At 43.9% G+C, this 17,467-nt stretch overlaps 1 protein-coding gene and 1 long non-coding RNA gene across 2 annotated transcripts; one reads left to right on the forward strand and one right to left on the reverse strand.

The window, feature by feature from the left end:
* The first annotated feature begins 2,118 nt into the window (after positions 1 to 2,118).
* ANKRD34B (ankyrin repeat domain 34B) lies at positions 2,119 to 15,189 on the forward strand. Its single transcript, XM_037982152.2, has 4 exons — positions 2,119 to 2,482; positions 5,063 to 5,148; positions 8,313 to 8,393; positions 11,927 to 15,189. The coding sequence occupies exon 4, from the start codon at positions 11,950 to 11,952 to the stop codon at positions 13,489 to 13,491; it is 1,542 nt and encodes a 513-aa protein (XP_037838080.1). The 5' UTR covers positions 2,119 to 2,482; positions 5,063 to 5,148; positions 8,313 to 8,393; positions 11,927 to 11,949; the 3' UTR covers positions 13,492 to 15,189.
* LOC140711492 (uncharacterized) lies at positions 7,832 to 13,408 on the reverse strand. Its single transcript, XR_012092734.1, has 3 exons — positions 13,321 to 13,408; positions 11,010 to 11,084; positions 7,832 to 7,925 (listed from the first exon to the last, which is right to left on the reverse strand). It is a non-coding gene; the product is annotated as an uncharacterized lncRNA (long non-coding RNA).
* Positions 15,190 to 17,467: the final 2,278 nt, after the last annotated feature.

Raw genomic sequence — 17,467 nt, forward strand, 5'->3', positions numbered from 1 at the left:
AGCGCCCTGTGTACTTGCTTTGCATATGTTTACTAAATGAGGATCCTTTGGTCCTCATTTCAGAGGGGTCTTTTCTTTAATGAAGGAAGCCTGGCCAGAGATAAATCTACTTTACCCCGTTGAGGACTCAAAACTACAAACAAGTTTTGATTGACATTATCTGAATAACAAAAATAGTGCTGGTCTTTTCTCCACCAGACCCTCCAAAATAAATGAAGAGTTAAAAACGTTGCTTCTGGTCGGGTGTGGTGGCTCACACCTGTAATCCCAGCACTTTGGGAGGCCGAGGTGGGCGGATCACTTGAGGTCAGGAGTTCGAGACCAGCCTGGGCAACATGGTGAAAATCCGTCTCTATTAAAAATATAAAAATTAGCCAGGCGTGGTGGTGCACACCTGTAATCCCTGCTACTCCGGCGGCTGGGTCATGAGAATCGGTTGAATCCAGCAGGCGGAGGTTGCAATGAGCCGAGATCACGCCACTGCACTCCAGTCTGGGCGACAGAATGAGACTCTGTCTCAAAAAAATAAAAAAACTAAAACTAAAAAATAACGACAAAAAAAGTTGCTTCTACTTCATTTCCTTTTCATCTCTCAGTGGAGTTTAACATATGAAATGTATTTTGCGAAATTTTGTTAATGTGTTCTATTCATGTTTTAATAATAGTATAATAACCTTATAAATTCCTAAAGACATAAGAATGGTTGTTCCCACTAACACCCCAACCTGAAGTGAGGCTTTGGCATTACCTGAAGTGGGTACAGGGAGGTGGAGGGGTGGAGGGACCGGTGGGGACAGACAGACTCATGGACCAGCGGGTGGATGTGAGCTGAGGGGAGGGATACGGCCTGGAAGAGCCAAAGCCCGTGACGTAGGGGTGTGTACTTCCCTCAGTGGGGAGACCCTGCTGCCGCTGTTGTTGACCAAGTCGCCGTGGCCGAAGCGCGGTGGCCGAAGCGGGGGACGGGGGTGGGACTTACAGGGACAGAAGGCGTAGCTTCCAGTAGCTTCTGGCCCCTCTGGGTCCAGAGTGGCCTTGCCGCCCTCACCTGCGCAGAGCCGGGAGCCGACGCGTCACCCCCAACGGAAGCGCCGCGCTGCCAGGGCGTCTGGCGAGGTGCGCCCTCCGGGTCCCAGCTCCAGCGCTTCGCAGCAGTCGCCCACCTCTTTCCGCCGAGCAGGGCGGGGACGGGGCGGCATCTCCGAGATCTGCGATTCGAACCGCCGAGGAGCCGAAGACCACAGCTCACCTCGGACGGCGCTCTAGGGCCACCACACAGAGGGTCGGGCAGTGCCAGAGGGAGGTTGCAAGCGCCGCCGCCAACTCGACAGCGCGTCCCAGGTCAGTGTGAGGCGCCGTGCCTGCCGGCTGCACTTGGGAAACTTCGGCTTGCAGTGGCGGCTGCCGGGAGGAGGACATCGAGGGCGCAGCGTGGGACCCAGCGGCCCGCACGACCTCAATGCTCCCTGCCCGGTGCGCGCAGGCCCCTGAAGCCCGCACCTCCCGCACCCTGACAATGCAGTGCCCAGAGCAGGGTGCGAGACCCAGGGCCAGCCGAGGGCCGTCGGGCTGCAGGGGCCTCCCGAGAGACTCTGCCCCGCCACCCCGGGGCGCGCTCCACGCGAGCTCACCCTCGCGCCTCCTGCCGTTCCCGCTGGTTCTCGGTTCCAGTTTTGCGGCCGCTGGGGCTTGGACTCCGCGGGGATGCGGGTTCCGCCTCCTTCTCAGCCTCGCCGAGCGGCGGGAACCGGCGAGGGCTGCCTGGCCGGGGGCGGTCGAGGAGGACGCGGGGCGGGAGCCTGACGGGCGAAGGTCGGCAGAGGGAGCGGCGCGCGCTGGGCCGCAGGAGCGCGCGGGTCGGAGGGTCTGACTTAGGCGCGTCTCCGCAGGTGCCTCGGCAGCTGGGCAGCAGGAGGTGCCGGCTGGGCGCGGGGGACTGGCTGGGGACTGCGGAGCCGTTTGCAGCCTCTGGCTCTGGAAGCACAGGGGCGGGCAGCTGGTCCCCGCACTTCTCAGGCGCGCACAGCCTTGGCACCAGGATACCGGACCCCCTTAGCTGAGAGGCGGGTGCAGAGGTGCGCCTGCTCCGGGATGGGGGCCGTGGCTGCGCCCCTCAGACGCGCCATTTCCCAAGGGAGGGCCGCGTCCGGCGGGCGGGCGAGCGGCGCAGGGACCGCTCCGCAGCGGCTGTGGGCAGAACCCGTTTTCGTGGATGGTGATCGCCTTAGCCCGCCAGCTGCCTGCCCTGGCTCAGAGATGAGGCGACGAAACGCGCACCGCGCCCCCATCGGTGCCCTGGCGCTGTCTCCCCAGTCACCTTCCTTTGCCCTTCTCCGACAGCGCCTTGAGCTCGCTTCCTCCTGCTCTCAGGAAAAACTGAGGAAACGCGCCTGGTTCCAGGGGTCTGCGGGGACCGTGGAGACTGCTAGCATCCTCAACAGCTTGGAAATCCCATCGCCTTGGTTCCCTGAGACTTGGAGGAGTAGGTTGCTCTCTCTCTCTCTGTCTCTCTCTGTCTCTGTCTCTCTGTCTCTCTGTCTCTCTCTCTCTCTCTCTCTCTCGTGTGTGTGTGTGTGTGTGTGTGTGTGTGTGTGTGTGTGTTGGCGGGGGAGGTGAATCAGTAACAGAGGTTGGGGCATAGATGCCCCAAAGGCCTGGGGCACAGCCGAAGTAACTAGGAGAACACAGCAGCCCTTTGGGGGTATGTGTGGGAAACACAGCAAACCTTACCAGCTACCCGTCTCCTTGGGCGGTTTCGAAATATTTCTTGCAAGTCAATACCAGGGAAGAATCTTTTTCTGGCCAGTCATTCCATTTTCCAGGACGACCACAGATGCATCTTTTATTCTGTCTCTGTCCCTTTCCTTGGGTGGGGAGGAGATACACATTTGCTTGTGGCAGGCAGGCTTGCCTTATTCCAGTGCCGCTGGCCTCCGTCCTGGCCTTCGGCTGTCCACTAGGACTCTGGGTTTTTTTCAAACCCGTCTAGGAAAGGCAGGGCAGCAAACCTCCAGCTCCTGGCCCATTCTACTAATTCAAGGCTGTCATCTTCTCTGGGACCTGTGAGCTCCCTGGACCCGTCTCTAGGCTGTGGCAGCCATCTGTCTCTGCCTTTCACTCCTACAGGGGAGCTGAGCATCACACCACTTGGAAGTAATGACGGAGACAGTTCTGTGTGAATCTGAGGCAGGGGTCCATGGCAAACAGGAAGTGGCCTGGAATGAGGAATGAAGAATTTGCCTCAGATTTTCTCCAAGTGTGCATTAGAAACATCTCCCATGGAATATGTGGGAGTGGAGCCTAGAATTTTCTTTTTAACAGGCGCTCCATGTGTTTCTTATGCTCACAAAAGGAGAATCCGCTGGTATAGGGAACCTAGCATCCCATTGTCAGACCCCACCAGCCCTGAGGATTCCTGTATGCAATGCCTATATTTGGTGATGCATGTTTATAAATGGACATTCATTGAATTCTTTTTTTTTTTTTTTTTTTTTTTTTTTGAGGCAGAGTTTCGCTCTGTCGCCCAGGCTGGAGTGCAGTGGCCGGATCTCAGCTCACTGCAAGCTCCGCCTCCCGGGTTCACGCCATTCTCCTGCCTCAGCCTCCCGAGTAGCTGGGACTACAGGCGCCCGCCACCTCGCCTGGCTAGATTTTTGTATTTTTTAGTAGAGACGGGGTTTCACCGGGTTAGCCAGGATGGTCTCGATCTCCTGACCTCGTGATCCGCCCGTCTCGGCCTCCCAAAGTGCTGGGATTACAGGCTTGAGCCACCGCGCCCGGCCATTGAATTCTTAAGTAGCAAGTGTGTTCAGATCTTAAAATCCTCACAATCATCTACTGTAAAGTAGATATTATGCCCATTTTAGAGGTGAGGAAACTAAGACTAAGAATGACTTCTCAGAGGTTGGTAACTTGGAGAGAGCTGGAGCCCAGGTCCCTGATCTGCACCCTGCTGCCTCATCTGAGCAGTCTCTAATCGCCTTTGGGGCAGTGCATAGGCAGGGACCTAGGCAAGGGCGACGGGCTGAATTTTGAGTTCAAACCCATTTGTTAAGTTCTCCCCCACCATGGCCAGATGATGAACTTTATGAGAGGAAGCATGGATCCTATTTGGAGGCAGAGTGAAAGGCTCAAAGGAAAATAACTTTTCTTTCTTTCTTTCTTTCTTTCTTTCTTTCTTTCTTTCTTTTTTTTTTTTTTTTTTTTTTTTTGAGACAGAGTCTTGCTCTTGTCACCCAGGCTGCAGTGCAGTGGTGCAATCTTGGCTCACTGCAACCTTCACCTCCTGAGTTCAAGTGATTCTCCTGCCTCAGCCTCCTGAGTAGCTGGGATTACAGGCACTCGCCACAATGCCCAGCTAACTTTTGTATTTTTAGTAGAGATGGCGTTTCACCATGTTGGCCAGGCTAGTCTCAAACTCCTGACCTCAGGTGATCCGCTCCCCCTCAGCCTTCCAAAGTGCTGGGTTTACAGGCATAAGCCACCATGCCCAGTCACTTTTCTGTCTTAAGAAAGGAAAACTGGGGGTGGCATGGGGACAAAAAGCCACAGGAAAGGCCTGGTCTATCATCTCCAAGATGGCTTTGCAAGCACCTCAGCTCATGCAGCACTGCCATGTGAGATAACACACAAATCAGGCCCTCAAAACGGAGTCCTACTCCGTGGGAATCTGGCCATCCAAGAAGCAAGGCGATATTGAGATAAAGGACACAAACATGAATTGACCTCTGACAAGCAGGTGAGTAAGATGATTGACTTTGGGAGAGTGCCCTCACCTTTCCTTTCTCAGCCTCCTCATCTGCACCAAGTGAGTGCCGAGACCCTTCCAACCCCAGCAGTCCTTGCGCGGCAGACTCAGCCCTGCAGGCAGATACACACAGGGTTGCTGTGCATAGAATCTCCAGACACTTTACAAACTCATAATCAGTGAGATATGACTAACTGAGCAAACATTGTAGGGATTTCTTAATAAGGAATTTAAAAACTAGACTCCAAATGGGAAAGATGCATGTCACAAGTTATTGGTGTTTATGTAACTCTGAATAGCTTTGATTTCCTTCAGTAGGAACTGACAGCTGGCTGACAGAAAACTCATCCAGGGAGAGAAGAGACAAAAGTGAAGTATGAAATTTTGAATAATGTTTTCAGGTAACTTTCTATTTCCATTTAGAGTGGGTGTCTGGAAGGGTGAATGCAGTTATGGTTTGAATGGCTTTCATGTATCAACAGATATTTTTAATAGGGCTCATCTTTCCAAGATGCAATGTGCCTTACTCCTTTTCCTGGCTTCCAGTCCCCTTGTAGCAGGGCAGGGAGCTGGGGACTTCATCCTTTGGCCTGCACATGCTCACTGAACCCCTGTTTTCAGCAAGCTGCCTCTAAGTTTGAAGACTTTCTGATCAATTTAGAAAATAAATCTTTGTTTTCTTGCCTAGGAAAGTGATTGTCTGCTACTTGGGCTGGGATAAAATACATGGGGATCCAGGAGTTCTGTCCACAGACTTTCAACCATCTTCTTGTTCTAAGCCCTGTTACTCATTGCCATTTTCTATGGCACTTGGAACCTCTAAGTCCTAAATGTCACAGGTCCTGTGGGTAAGCAGCCTCCCTGGGTCTGTGTTCCGCAGCCTCCTCTGCCATGCTAAGGCCATTTGCCACTCCACCATTCCCCCATTTTCAGAGCCTGTTTGAAATTGCTTATCTAATGGTATCTCTCCTCCAATTTTCTTTGTTCTTTTTTATTTATTTATTTATTTTGAGACGGAGTCTCGCTCTGTCGCCCAGGCTGCAGTGCAGTGGCCGGATCTCAGCTCACTGCAAGCTCCGCCTCCTGGGTTCACACCATTCTCCTGCCTCAGCCTCCCGAGTAGCTGGGACTACAGGCGCCCCCTACATCGCCCGGCTAGTTTTTTGTATTTTTTAGTAGAGACAGGGTTTCACCGTGTTAGCCAGGATGGTCTCAATCTCCTGACCTCGTGATCCACCCGTCTCGGCCTCCCAAAGTACTGGGATTACAGGCTTGAGCCACCGCGCCCGGCCCCCCCTTCTTTGTTCTTAAAAATATACATATTTAAAATATTTTTAAAAAATAACTCTGCTTATAATTTTGGTGGCATCTTGGGCATAGCGGGAGGAACTAAAGGAGCATTGTAAATATGCCATCATGAGGTGCAAGTGATATTAAAGACACTGTAATTTTTGAATGAAAAGCAGTTTATCCATCGGTTTAATAATTAATATCTTGTAATAATGTCAAAATGATAGTATTTGGAAATTGTAAGGAAAGTATACTTAAAGGATATGCTCTTTCCATGTTTCGCTTATTAGATTCCACTGATGTTTACAGAATGAGAAGAAGCATTGCATCTTAGAAATATGAGATCCTTAAAAAAACAACATTTCCAATATTTTATCTGTTATTTTAAATAGGTTGTGGATTGGAGACATGATAAACTTTTCAAAAAGCTAATTCTGAGATAAACATTTTAAAAAGAAGAATGCAGTGAGTGTGAAGACAAAACAAGAAAGTCTTTTTCTAGACATTGTCTGATTTCATTACCACATCCCCATGGAATGCATATTCTATGATTGTCATTCCACGCGTGAGGAACTCAAGACTCCTAGAGGCTGAGAGACTTGATCAGGGCACACAGCCAATAAGTGTGGGAGTCACGATTGACCCCTGTCAGATGCCTGAACTTTCTGCAGTTGAACTATTATCTATATAGAAGGTGCCACTGAATTTGGGGATTGCTTGTAGTCTAGACATAACAAAGGGATTAACTGGATGTTAGTATGCTCTCAGCACTCAGTGTCCAATCAGGATGCTTCCAGGAGGAAAGAACGTTCTAGGCAACAGAAGTGGTCCTCATCAAAAGTTGAGTTGGACTCTGTGAAAAGGAAATAAGTCAGACATAAATATTAGTGTTTTTGATGTACAAATGGAGAAAACAAGATAAAAGAACCCCCAGAAAAGGATGAAGGGCTAAAGAGAAGGGGGTTCTTCCATTCAGGTACTGATTACAGAAAGAACCTGAACATTTGGAGAATAAAGTATCTGACACCTTTTTTCCCTGACAAGTTTAATGTTTAGACAATTTCAAAAGTTATCTACTAAATGTTAAGAAGTGAGAAAACAGGCTGGGCGCGGTGGCGCACGCCTGTAATCCCAGCACTTTGGGAGGCTGAGGTGTGCAGATCACCTGAGGTCGGGAGTTCGAGATCTACCTGACCAATATGAAGAAACCCCATCTCTACTAAAAACACAAAATTAGCAGGGTATGGTGGCGCATGCCTGTAATCTCAGCTACTCGGGATTCTGAGGCAGGAGAATCACTTGAACCCAGGAGGCGGAGATTGCAGTGAGCCGAGATGGCGCCATTGCACTCTGCCTGGGCAACAAGAGCAAAATTCCATCTCAAAAAAAAAGAAGTGAGCAAACAAAGTGGCTTTAAAAATCTTTAGAATGAGGAAAGAGTCAACCTCATGAGGTTGGTTTTGCTGGACACTCCCCCAGTCCTCAGAGGAGAGGGTCTGCCTATGTCCACACTGCAGGTGGATTAGGCAGCAAGTTGGTGCCACTGCTCAACTTCTCTGAGACCCTGAAGCCCACAGCGCCCTCTTTTCCCACAAGGCTGTGATGGGGCCACTGTCCTCCTTAGGCATGGCAGTCGCCAGCATAGTAGCAGCTCCTCTTCTTCTCCCAGAACCTCCTGACACCAACCTTGGTGAAAGAAAAGCTGTGACAGCAAGTGCTCAGGTTTAGTGTTGTGGAGAAAGGCCTTTACTTGAGGATGGCTGAAAAGTAGAAAGCCTTAGCTGGCCATGGTGCCTCATGCCTGTAACCCCAACACTTTGGGAGGCTGAGACAGGAGGATTATTTGAGGCTGGGAGTTCACGACCAGCCTGGGCAATATAGCAAGACCCTGTGCCAAAAAATAAAATAAAATAAGTATTTTTTTAAAAGTAAGTAAAATATCTTCCCCCAAAGATTCTGCTAAGACTTTAAAAAATAAAAACAAGATTGACCTAAATACTAGAAACTATACAAGAATATAATATTGAAATCTGGTATCTGACAACTTGTTCTCGTTTGAATATCTGTTTCTCAAATGCTACTTTTTGTCAAATAATTTTTTAAATGACTGATACTGTATAGCAATTGAATTGCAATTACTAAGTAGTTTCTATATTTGATATTACATTCCAGCTCATTTCTCTACATTTCTATGCTCTATTAAGCCCATTTATATATGAAAAATACTTTAAAAATGATCCCTTTGTGATCACTGTCTCATGTGAGCTCTTTTCAGATGCCTTGCATTCAGAATAGACCTCTGAGTTGGGACCCAAGCTGTCAACTGATCCCAAATTCCTAAGTTCCTGACTTGCAGGTATGTCTGGCTCCAAGATAGCCTTTATAGAATATGTCACGGGGAACATAAAATGAAAGCATTCACTCTCATTGTATTTATGTCTGTATATATTGAGTAGTTCTTTGCTTTGCACCATGAATGATACTGAAGTGGAGATGAATACTATGTCCTTTTGAATACTGCCTTTCAGGAGCTTAGTCAGTTGAAACTCCAGTTGAAAGTCAAGGCACAAATGTCATCGATAATGTCATGAGAACTGAATTACTCTTTTAAAAGGAAGACCTAATAGGACTCTTTGTAAATTTTAATAATGAAGTATATCTTACATATATGCTATGCTCTTTTCTGCACACACATTCTATTTCACAATAAGTAAATAAGAGTGATATACAGAAAAGTATGTGAAATGTGTACTTTTAAAGAAGAAGAATACAATGGACACCCACCTATGCACCACCCAGACTGGGAAATAGAACATCCCCTGAACCTTTTTGGCCTCTCTGTGTCCCTCCCAAAAGGCATTATTCTCCTAATCTCTACCAAGGAGTAGCTTTCTGTTGACTTTTGTATTAATCATTCCCTTTGCTTTAAAAAAAAGTTTTCAGGTGCCCCTTATATTTGATCCCTAAGTAAAATAATTGTTTATTTTTAAAAAGCTTAGTAGCAGGTACAAAATTAGGTGAATAAAGAAAAGACAACATTGCCAGTGTATGACAAAAGCTTTCCATTTTTCATCTTTTTCAATTTCTCATCTTTTCATTTTTCTGATTAATACGTTTCCTGCAAGTTGCTTTTTTCAATTTGTTCTAGTCTCTATCTTTAATGTAAGAGGCATTTTTGTTTGTTTTTAAATTTTTGTTGTGGCTGCTCATGATTAAAGTGTTGGGATTAAAAGCTGATGAGAAGCCTTAAGCACACAAATGAGGCTTGTCACCTGCAAGCCTCACTGTAGTACAACCTGGGTGGCATGTCAGATTCTTGAGAGAACGCCATAGCAATCAATGTATCCCTGAGGGGTGAGGGTATGGCTGCCGGCCTCCTCGAAGCCAAGGTGGGGAAGCAGGCTGTGGCCCCCTTCAGCAGTGGTCAGTAAGCAATCACTTATTCCCCTGCTTTCTTGTTCTCAAACATGCTGGTGTCTCCCGGTCCAGAGATGCTCTGTTTCATCATTTCCTGAGAATAAACCTCTAGACAGCCCGTAGGACGGGAGGGGCAGTCTTCCATCTCCTAGTGACTGGGAGCTGGAGGAGTGACCTACAGCAGCACTTCTCAAACTTTAATGTGCATGCAAATCACCTGGGGATCTTGTTAAGCTGTAGGCTCTGATTCAGTAGCTCTGGGGTGGGGTCTGACATTCTGCATATCAAATGAGTTTTCTGGTGGTGGTTATGCCAGGGTAGGATCACACTTCAAGTAGCAAGGACCTAGGAATTCTAACTGCTTATCTAACAGCTTTTCACCTACTCCTCCTTATTTTAGCTGTATTCCTCACACACACACACACACACACACACACACACACACACACACAAGCTGAGTCAGTTACTACTGGCTCATCTTTCTGGCTTCCAAAATAGTGTTGCTGCCATCTTTTCCTCTTCCCTCTATCTTTAAGAGTTTATGTGTTTGACAAAATTCTTTGATGTTAAGGATTTTCAGGAAGAAGCAAAATTAGATGTGTGTGTTCTACCATATTAACCCTAACCATCTGCTAAAATATTTTCCTGAAGTTTGGTTGTAACCAAGTAAATAAAGCCTGTTTCCTTGTAAATAACCACTATTTAGGCCTCTAGGTCTTTGTAAAAGGAGTATTACCTACTTCTCCCTCCTCCTTTGTCTGCCTGCCAGATTCTCACAAAATCTTCAAGACCCAACTCACACAGCTGGCTTCTGTGAAGCCCATTTTGGTCCCCAAGATGTGAAAGCTTCTCAGCTCTCCTGACTCTGAAACCAGATGCTTATTCAGTATCTCTCCCAAAAGGCTGTGAGCTCCTCAGACATGGGGCTTGTATCTTTTTAGCTCAGTGCCCAGCACATATCAGGAGCTTGTAGATGTTTAAGAATGAAATTTCTGCTTGCATGCTTACTTTTCTCTTTTTTCTTCACTTTCTTTCTGCTCTCTTCGTCTCTTCTTTCTTTTGGTTGTTATTAATTTGTTATCTATTCTATTATCAAATAGAAATCCATTTCCCATCATCTTAATTTTAAAAGTAAATAGGTAGAATAAACAATAGTTTTCAATTTCCAAAAACTACTGAATCAATGAAACAGATTTAAATATTATATATACGTTCATCTGATTCTCCCCACCAACTCTAAGGACTGTTAAAAGACAAAAATTTTCTTAGTCCTAGATGAAGACATAATTCTTACCACCTAATGGAATTATCTGTTGGAGTCTGAATCTAAATTATTTAAATAAATTAAACAAATATTTTGTAGTTTCAATAATAAAAATTAAAATGTTTACAAAGTCTGCATGGCTCCTTTCAGGTTTCTTGCCTATGAAACTCCTTTTTCAGAGCAGATACACTGTTGTCAAATTTTAACCCTATAGTTCTTGCTAACCTCGTTATCTGGTCAGTATATGATTTAAATAATAGAATCAAGAAAAATGTGTAATCACATGCTCACCATTCCAATCTCTGTGTGGATTTCAGATATTATGTCCGTTATTTTAACATGTTGCAGCCCAAACAATATTTCATCCTTCAAAAGAAACATAAAAATGTCCCTCAAATTGAAAATCTAGATATCACTTGCATTGTTTAATTGAAGAGCATGTTTAAGTAATGTAATACTAAAGTTTTTACATTCAGCTACCACAAACATGTTATATTTTAATTGATTCTGTTGCAATGACAACAGAATTTTGGCTTTTTGGCTTAAGTTTACTTTTTAAAATTTACATTTTAATTAATTTTTTTTTTTTAGAGATAGGGTCTCACTCTGTTACCCAGGCTGAGTGCCTGTGGGATGATCATAGCTCACTGTAACCTCGAACTCCGGGGCTCAAGTGATCCTCCTGCCTCAGTCTCCTGAGTAGCTGGAACTACAGGTCACACCACCATGCCCAGCTAATTTTAAAACTTATTTTTGGTGGAGATGGAATCTCACCACACATTGCCCAGGCTGGTCTCAAATTCCTGTCCTCAAGTAATCCTCCTGCTTCAACCTCCCAACGTGCTGGGATTACAGATGTGAGCCACTGTACTTATCCTAAATTTGCTTTTTAATATTATTAATTTAAAAATTATTTTTCACAGGTGGATTATTTGTTAATTAATGTGGGACTTAGGAAAGTACTATGTTGGTGTTATAAATATTCAATGAAGATTTTGAAAATAAATTTTAATTTGTAATCTCCTAAAGGTCATTACTATTCAAAAATTTATTTTATGTTGCAATTCACTATTTTGTTCTGCATTTATTAATAGCATAATCCCATTTATGTCCCCTACATATTTTCAAAATTAATTCTAACAAAATGAATATAAGTTGGGATGTTGATTCTGGCTAATCTTTTGGTCTTTACCATCTTTGATAATCAGGTATTGATTTCTAACCTCTGAAGATGGATGAAGGTATGGAAATTTCAAGTGAAGGAAATTCCTTGATCAAAGCAGTCCATCAGAGCCGGCTTCGCCTCACAAGACTTTTGCTAGAAGGCGGTGCCTACATTAATGAGAGCAACGACCGTGGGGAAACCCCTTTAATGATCGCTTGTAAGACCAAACATGTGGATCACCAGAGTGTCAGTAAAGCCAAAATGGTGAAATACCTGTTAGAGAACAATGCTGATCCCAACATACAGGACAAATCTGGGAAAACGGCTTTGATGCATGCTTGCTTAGAAAAAGCTGGCCCTGAAGTTGTTTCCTTGCTCCTCAAGAGTGGGGCTGACCTCAGCTTGCAAGACCATTCTAGTTACTCAGCTCTTGTTTATGCTATAAATTCAGAAGATACAGAGACCCTGAAAGTTCTCCTTAGTGCTTGCAAAGCAAAAGGGAAAGAGGTCATCATCATCACAACAGCAAAGTCACCCTGTGGGAAGCATACTACTAAACAGTACTTAAATATGCCTCCTGTGGATATAGATGGGTGTCATTCCCCAGCCACCTGCACCACTCCTTCAGAAATAGACATCAAAACTGCCTCATCACCACTTTCACATTCTTCTGAAACAGAACTGACACTTTTTGGTTTTAAAGATCTTGAGCTCACTGGAAGCAATGATGATACCTGGGACCCAGGTTCCCCTGTGAGGAAACCTGCTCTGGCCCCTAAGGGGCCCAAGCTCCCCCAGGCTCCACCCTGGATCAAGAGTCCCCCATCATTAATGCACCAGAACAGAGTGGCTTCATTGCAAGAGGAGCTCCAGGATATTACACCAGAGGAAGAATTATCCTATAAAACCAATGGGCTGGCACTTTCCAAGCGGTTCATCACTAGGCACCAAAGCATTGATGTGAAAGACACTGCACATTTGCTAAGAGCCTTTGATCAGGCCAGTTCAAGGAAGATGTCATATGATGAAATAAATTACCAATCTTGTCTTTCAGAAGGAAATCAACAATGCATTGAAGTCCCTGCTGACCAGGACCCAGATTCTAACCAGACAATATTTACTTCCACCTTAAGAAGTATAGTTCAAAAAAGAAACTTGGGGGCAAATCACTACAGCTCTGATTCCCAGCTCTCAGCTGGCCTTACCCCTCCAAATTTAGAAGATGGCAAAGCACTTGTAGGAAAGAAAAAGATCCTCTCACCATCTCCTTCCCAATTGTCAGAGTCCAAAGAATTGTTGGAGAATATCCCCCCAGGTCCCCTGAGCAGGAGAAATCATGCAATTTTAGAAAGGCGAGGTTCAGGAGCTTTCCCTTTAGATCACAGTGTTACCCAAACCAGACAAGGGTTTCTCCCACCCTTAAATGTAAATTCTCACCCTCCCATCTCGGATATCAATGTCAACAAGATTTGCAGCCTTCTTTCTTGTGGTCAAAAAGTGCTTATGCCAACAGTTCCAATTTTCCCTAAAGAATTCAAAAGTAAGAAAATGTTGTTAAGGAGACAATCATTGCAAACTGAACAAATTAAGCAATTAGTAAACTTTTAGGAGATGGGTATAAAACACACTTTCTTCAAATGTTTCTATCAGAGAAACAGAAATAGAGAAGAAATCTTAAATGTTCATTCTTTTAAATCTCGTAATTGATTAGTCCATAATGGCTAGATGGATTAAAGTGTAATGTGATTTGTACTAGGCATCATGAACATAAAAAATAATAGGTAGTTTCTGTTAAGGGAATTCTCTCAAACAAAAGCAAAGCTATTTTTCCCAATGCTTCTAATATTTAACAATCTCGATGTGGTCCAAATTTGTCATTTAAAAAAAAATCAGCAAAGAAAGAAGGCCACATATGTTGGGGTAATTTTTTTTTTAATTTTCAGATTGGCTAAATATTTTATTAGGAAACAGTTTTCAAGTCAATAATTTTTTAACATTTCATGTTAATCAATGAGATTGCAATTTTTTATGATCCCCAAACCATAAAAGAAAACACTGACAGCTATAAAATGTTCTAAGATCAATAAATTCGAGCTACAAAGAAAGAATGAGCTAATTCTTTACAAATGATGACTGAAGGTAGATAAAACTCTACTTAAAAATTTAAAAGGTTAAACACTGTATTAGAATGGGCAACTAAAATATTCGTGGTGTCAGTTTAATCAGTGTCAAACTGGCAAGACAGAGTTTTACAACCTACTAGGAATCTATGCTGAGTCTTGTTTGTGTACTGTGTTTTGCTTTGCTTTGTTTTGATTTTTAAACAGACTTACCTGTAATGTTATCTTATGGAATTATTCTTTCTCCATATCTTTTAATTCCTATTATTAGTTTTGGAAGCCTATCCATAAGTTTCCAATAACAAGATGATATAAAAGTTAAAAAGCATTCCTCTTTACTTATATCAAATTATTCTTGTCTTTCAAAAAGAACAACAAAAAAAGTTCATCATGGATAAAAACTAAGCGCTTGCTTTCTTTTAAGAAGAAAAACTGATGATTAGAGTAGGTTAGCTAAAATTAAGAGGCAGTAGAAAATCACAAAATGTACTAAATATTTGGCAATATTAAACAATACCTTTTTATTTCTGATATGTAGTTATTAGACATTTATATATTAAGGATAACTTCCTTAGTGTGACATTCCAATCATCTAGTATTTTAGGACCTGTGAAGAACTTCCAACAAAATTAATAAATACCATATTAGTATTATAAAATAAAGTAATAATTATATCATCTATATAACTTCAAAGTACAATGTTTATACAAAGAATCCTTATTTCAATCTAGCAGCTTAACAACAAAGAATAAATCAGACTATACAAAACCTAAGTGTATTAATTTGATGATTGTCATGTACAACTTTCTTTGCCTTCTGAATAGAGGTGATCCTAACAATTGGCATGACGCTTTTCTTGGTAATTTGATATAAGCAAGTTGTAACGTACATAGTAATTATTTAATTACTTGTGGCTTTAATTTAAAAATTAATTAGAGGCTTTTCCATTTCATGTCTTCAACATTAATATTAATTACACTAAAAATATTTTTTGATTCAGAACTTAGAATTGTACCTGATATTTATAGGTAGCTAAATGCTTTCTGCAAGTTTAACATCGAGAAAAGTACTTGACTTCAAGTTGTAAGGATACAATTTGGAAGGATATGTAAATAGATTAGTTCATAAACAAAATGGTATCAATAAAGATTTAAAATATCATTTTGGTTACTGATTTTTCTTTATCGTTCAAATACTAATGATATTTCAACATAATTTCAAGAGTAATTGTGTCACATGCTACTTTGAATCAATAGAAAACTAAGAAAGGATAACTTTTGTTGCTATTCTCAAACCAACATGAAAAAGATACTTAACAGCATTTTAAAAATGTTTTTTGGCTGGGCTCGGTGGCTCATGCCTATAATCCTGGCACTTTGGGAGGCTGAGGCAGATCACTTGAAGTCAGGAGTTCCAGACCAGCCTGGGCAACACGGCAAATCCCCATCTCTACTAAAAATACACAAAATTAGGCTGGGCATGGTGGCTCACACCTGTAATCCCAGCACTTTGGGAGGCTGAGGCTGGTGGATCATGAGGTCAGGAGTTCGAGACCAGCCTGGCCAACATGGTAAAACCCCATCTCTAGTAAAAATACAAAAACTAACTGGATGTGGTGGTGTGTGCCTGTAATCCCCGCTACTTGGGAGGCTGAGGCAGGAGAACTGCTTGAACCCAGGAGGTAGAGGTTGCAGTGAGCCAAGATTGCGCCACTGCACTGCAGCCCTGGCGACAGAGCAAGACTCCATCTTGGAAAAAAAAAAAAAAATCAGGCATGGTGGTGTGCGCCTATAATCTGTAATGCCAGCTACTCGGGAGGCTGAGGCACAAGAATCACTTGAACCCAGGAGGTGGAGGTTGCAGTGAGCCAAGATCGGGCCACTCCACTCCAGCCTGGGTAACAGAGCAAGGTCCCGTCTTAAAAATAAATAAATAAATAAAATAAAAATAAAAATTTTTGGCCGTATTTGGAAGAATTTTAAAGTTGCTAGCAATCCTAAGAACACTTACGGTGTTTGAGTCTGGTTGTAAAGCTATCCGGTGGGACTTTTCACCCCATTAAGTAAAATATATCATTGTGATCCCAATGGTGGGTCCTATAGGTGTTTGCAACAGCAATTTGGCATGTATGCATGCACATAATAAATGCATTTTGTTATATTTTAGCTTCATCTAAGAGTATGATTTAACTTACAGGTATAATGACATTTCATTTATTCATCTTACAGGTACCATTCTTAGTTACCTGGGACCAGGATTTCCAATGAGTACAACTAATACTGAATCATGACAGTCCTTTCTCGGAGGACAAAGGGCAACCCCAGTTACTGAGAAAGGTGTTGACAGTGCCCATCCAAGCGGTGCCCAGGGAAGGGGTAAACAACTGCCTGGCATATTCCTGGCTGGAAACACATCTATCAGACATCTAGTACTTGAACTTTATAAATTTTCAAATAAAACTACCCTTATTCTGATTAATCACCCACTGTGTAGCCTTTTAATAATTCGATTCCCATATGGCTTGCTTAAAGGAGAGAATAAGCCTGTTAGGCTGATAAGAGTATTCATCATATCTAATTTTTGTAATTCTTGAGGCTTTGACATCCTGAGACCTTGCTGACACTGGAGGGACAGTCCCTCCCAGGATAAACTAATTCCTAGAGATAGAAAACTGCTCACCCACTGAGCATGCCTTCCATATGCAAACCAACCAATCCAGAGCCCATTCCCCAAACATCTCCTTTATCAGGCTCTCACAGGGCTCTCACACTCTGGGTCGCCATTCCTTGTCCTAATCACCCCAGGGCCAGGAACCAGACAGCTAGAGACAGCTCCTACACCCCAGAGCCCCCTGAAGCTATTCAAACTAGCCAACCAGAAACCTGCTTACCTTGCCTTGGCCATTCCTTCCCCCTAAAACCACAATAAAGCCCCTTTCCCACCTTTCCCCCTTGCTCCTCCTGCCTCCCAACCAACCCGGGTTCTCCACATGTGGTGCTGCACAGTGTGACCCCTCACCACCACCCTCGTCACCAACCCTGTTTCCTCTTGGGAACTGAGAGTAACAAACTCTTTTTCAATATCAGTTTGTTGTCTCTTTATTTTTTGAGACAGTCTCGCTCTGTCGCCAGGCTGGAATGCAATGGTGCAATCTTGGCTCACCACAACCTTGGCCTCCCAGGTTCAAGAGATTCTCCTGCCTCAGCCTCCTGAGTAGTTGGGACTACAGATGCGTACCACCACACCTGGCTAATTTTTGTATTATTAGTAGAGATGGGGTTCACCATGCTGGCCAGGCTGGTCTTGAACTTCTGGCCTCAAGTGATCTACCCACCTCAACCTCCCAAAGTGCTGGGATTAGGGGTGGGAGCCACTGCACCCAGCCAGTATCAGTTGTCTCTTGATCTGTTGGCCTCACCATACCTGAATAATAATTAAACCTACTGTGTTGGTCCGTTTTCACA

Source organism: Chlorocebus sabaeus, chromosome 4, assembly GCF_047675955.1.
Source record: "Chlorocebus sabaeus isolate Y175 chromosome 4, mChlSab1.0.hap1, whole genome shotgun sequence".
NCBI classification, from domain to species: Eukaryota; Metazoa; Chordata; class Mammalia; order Primates; family Cercopithecidae; genus Chlorocebus; species Chlorocebus sabaeus.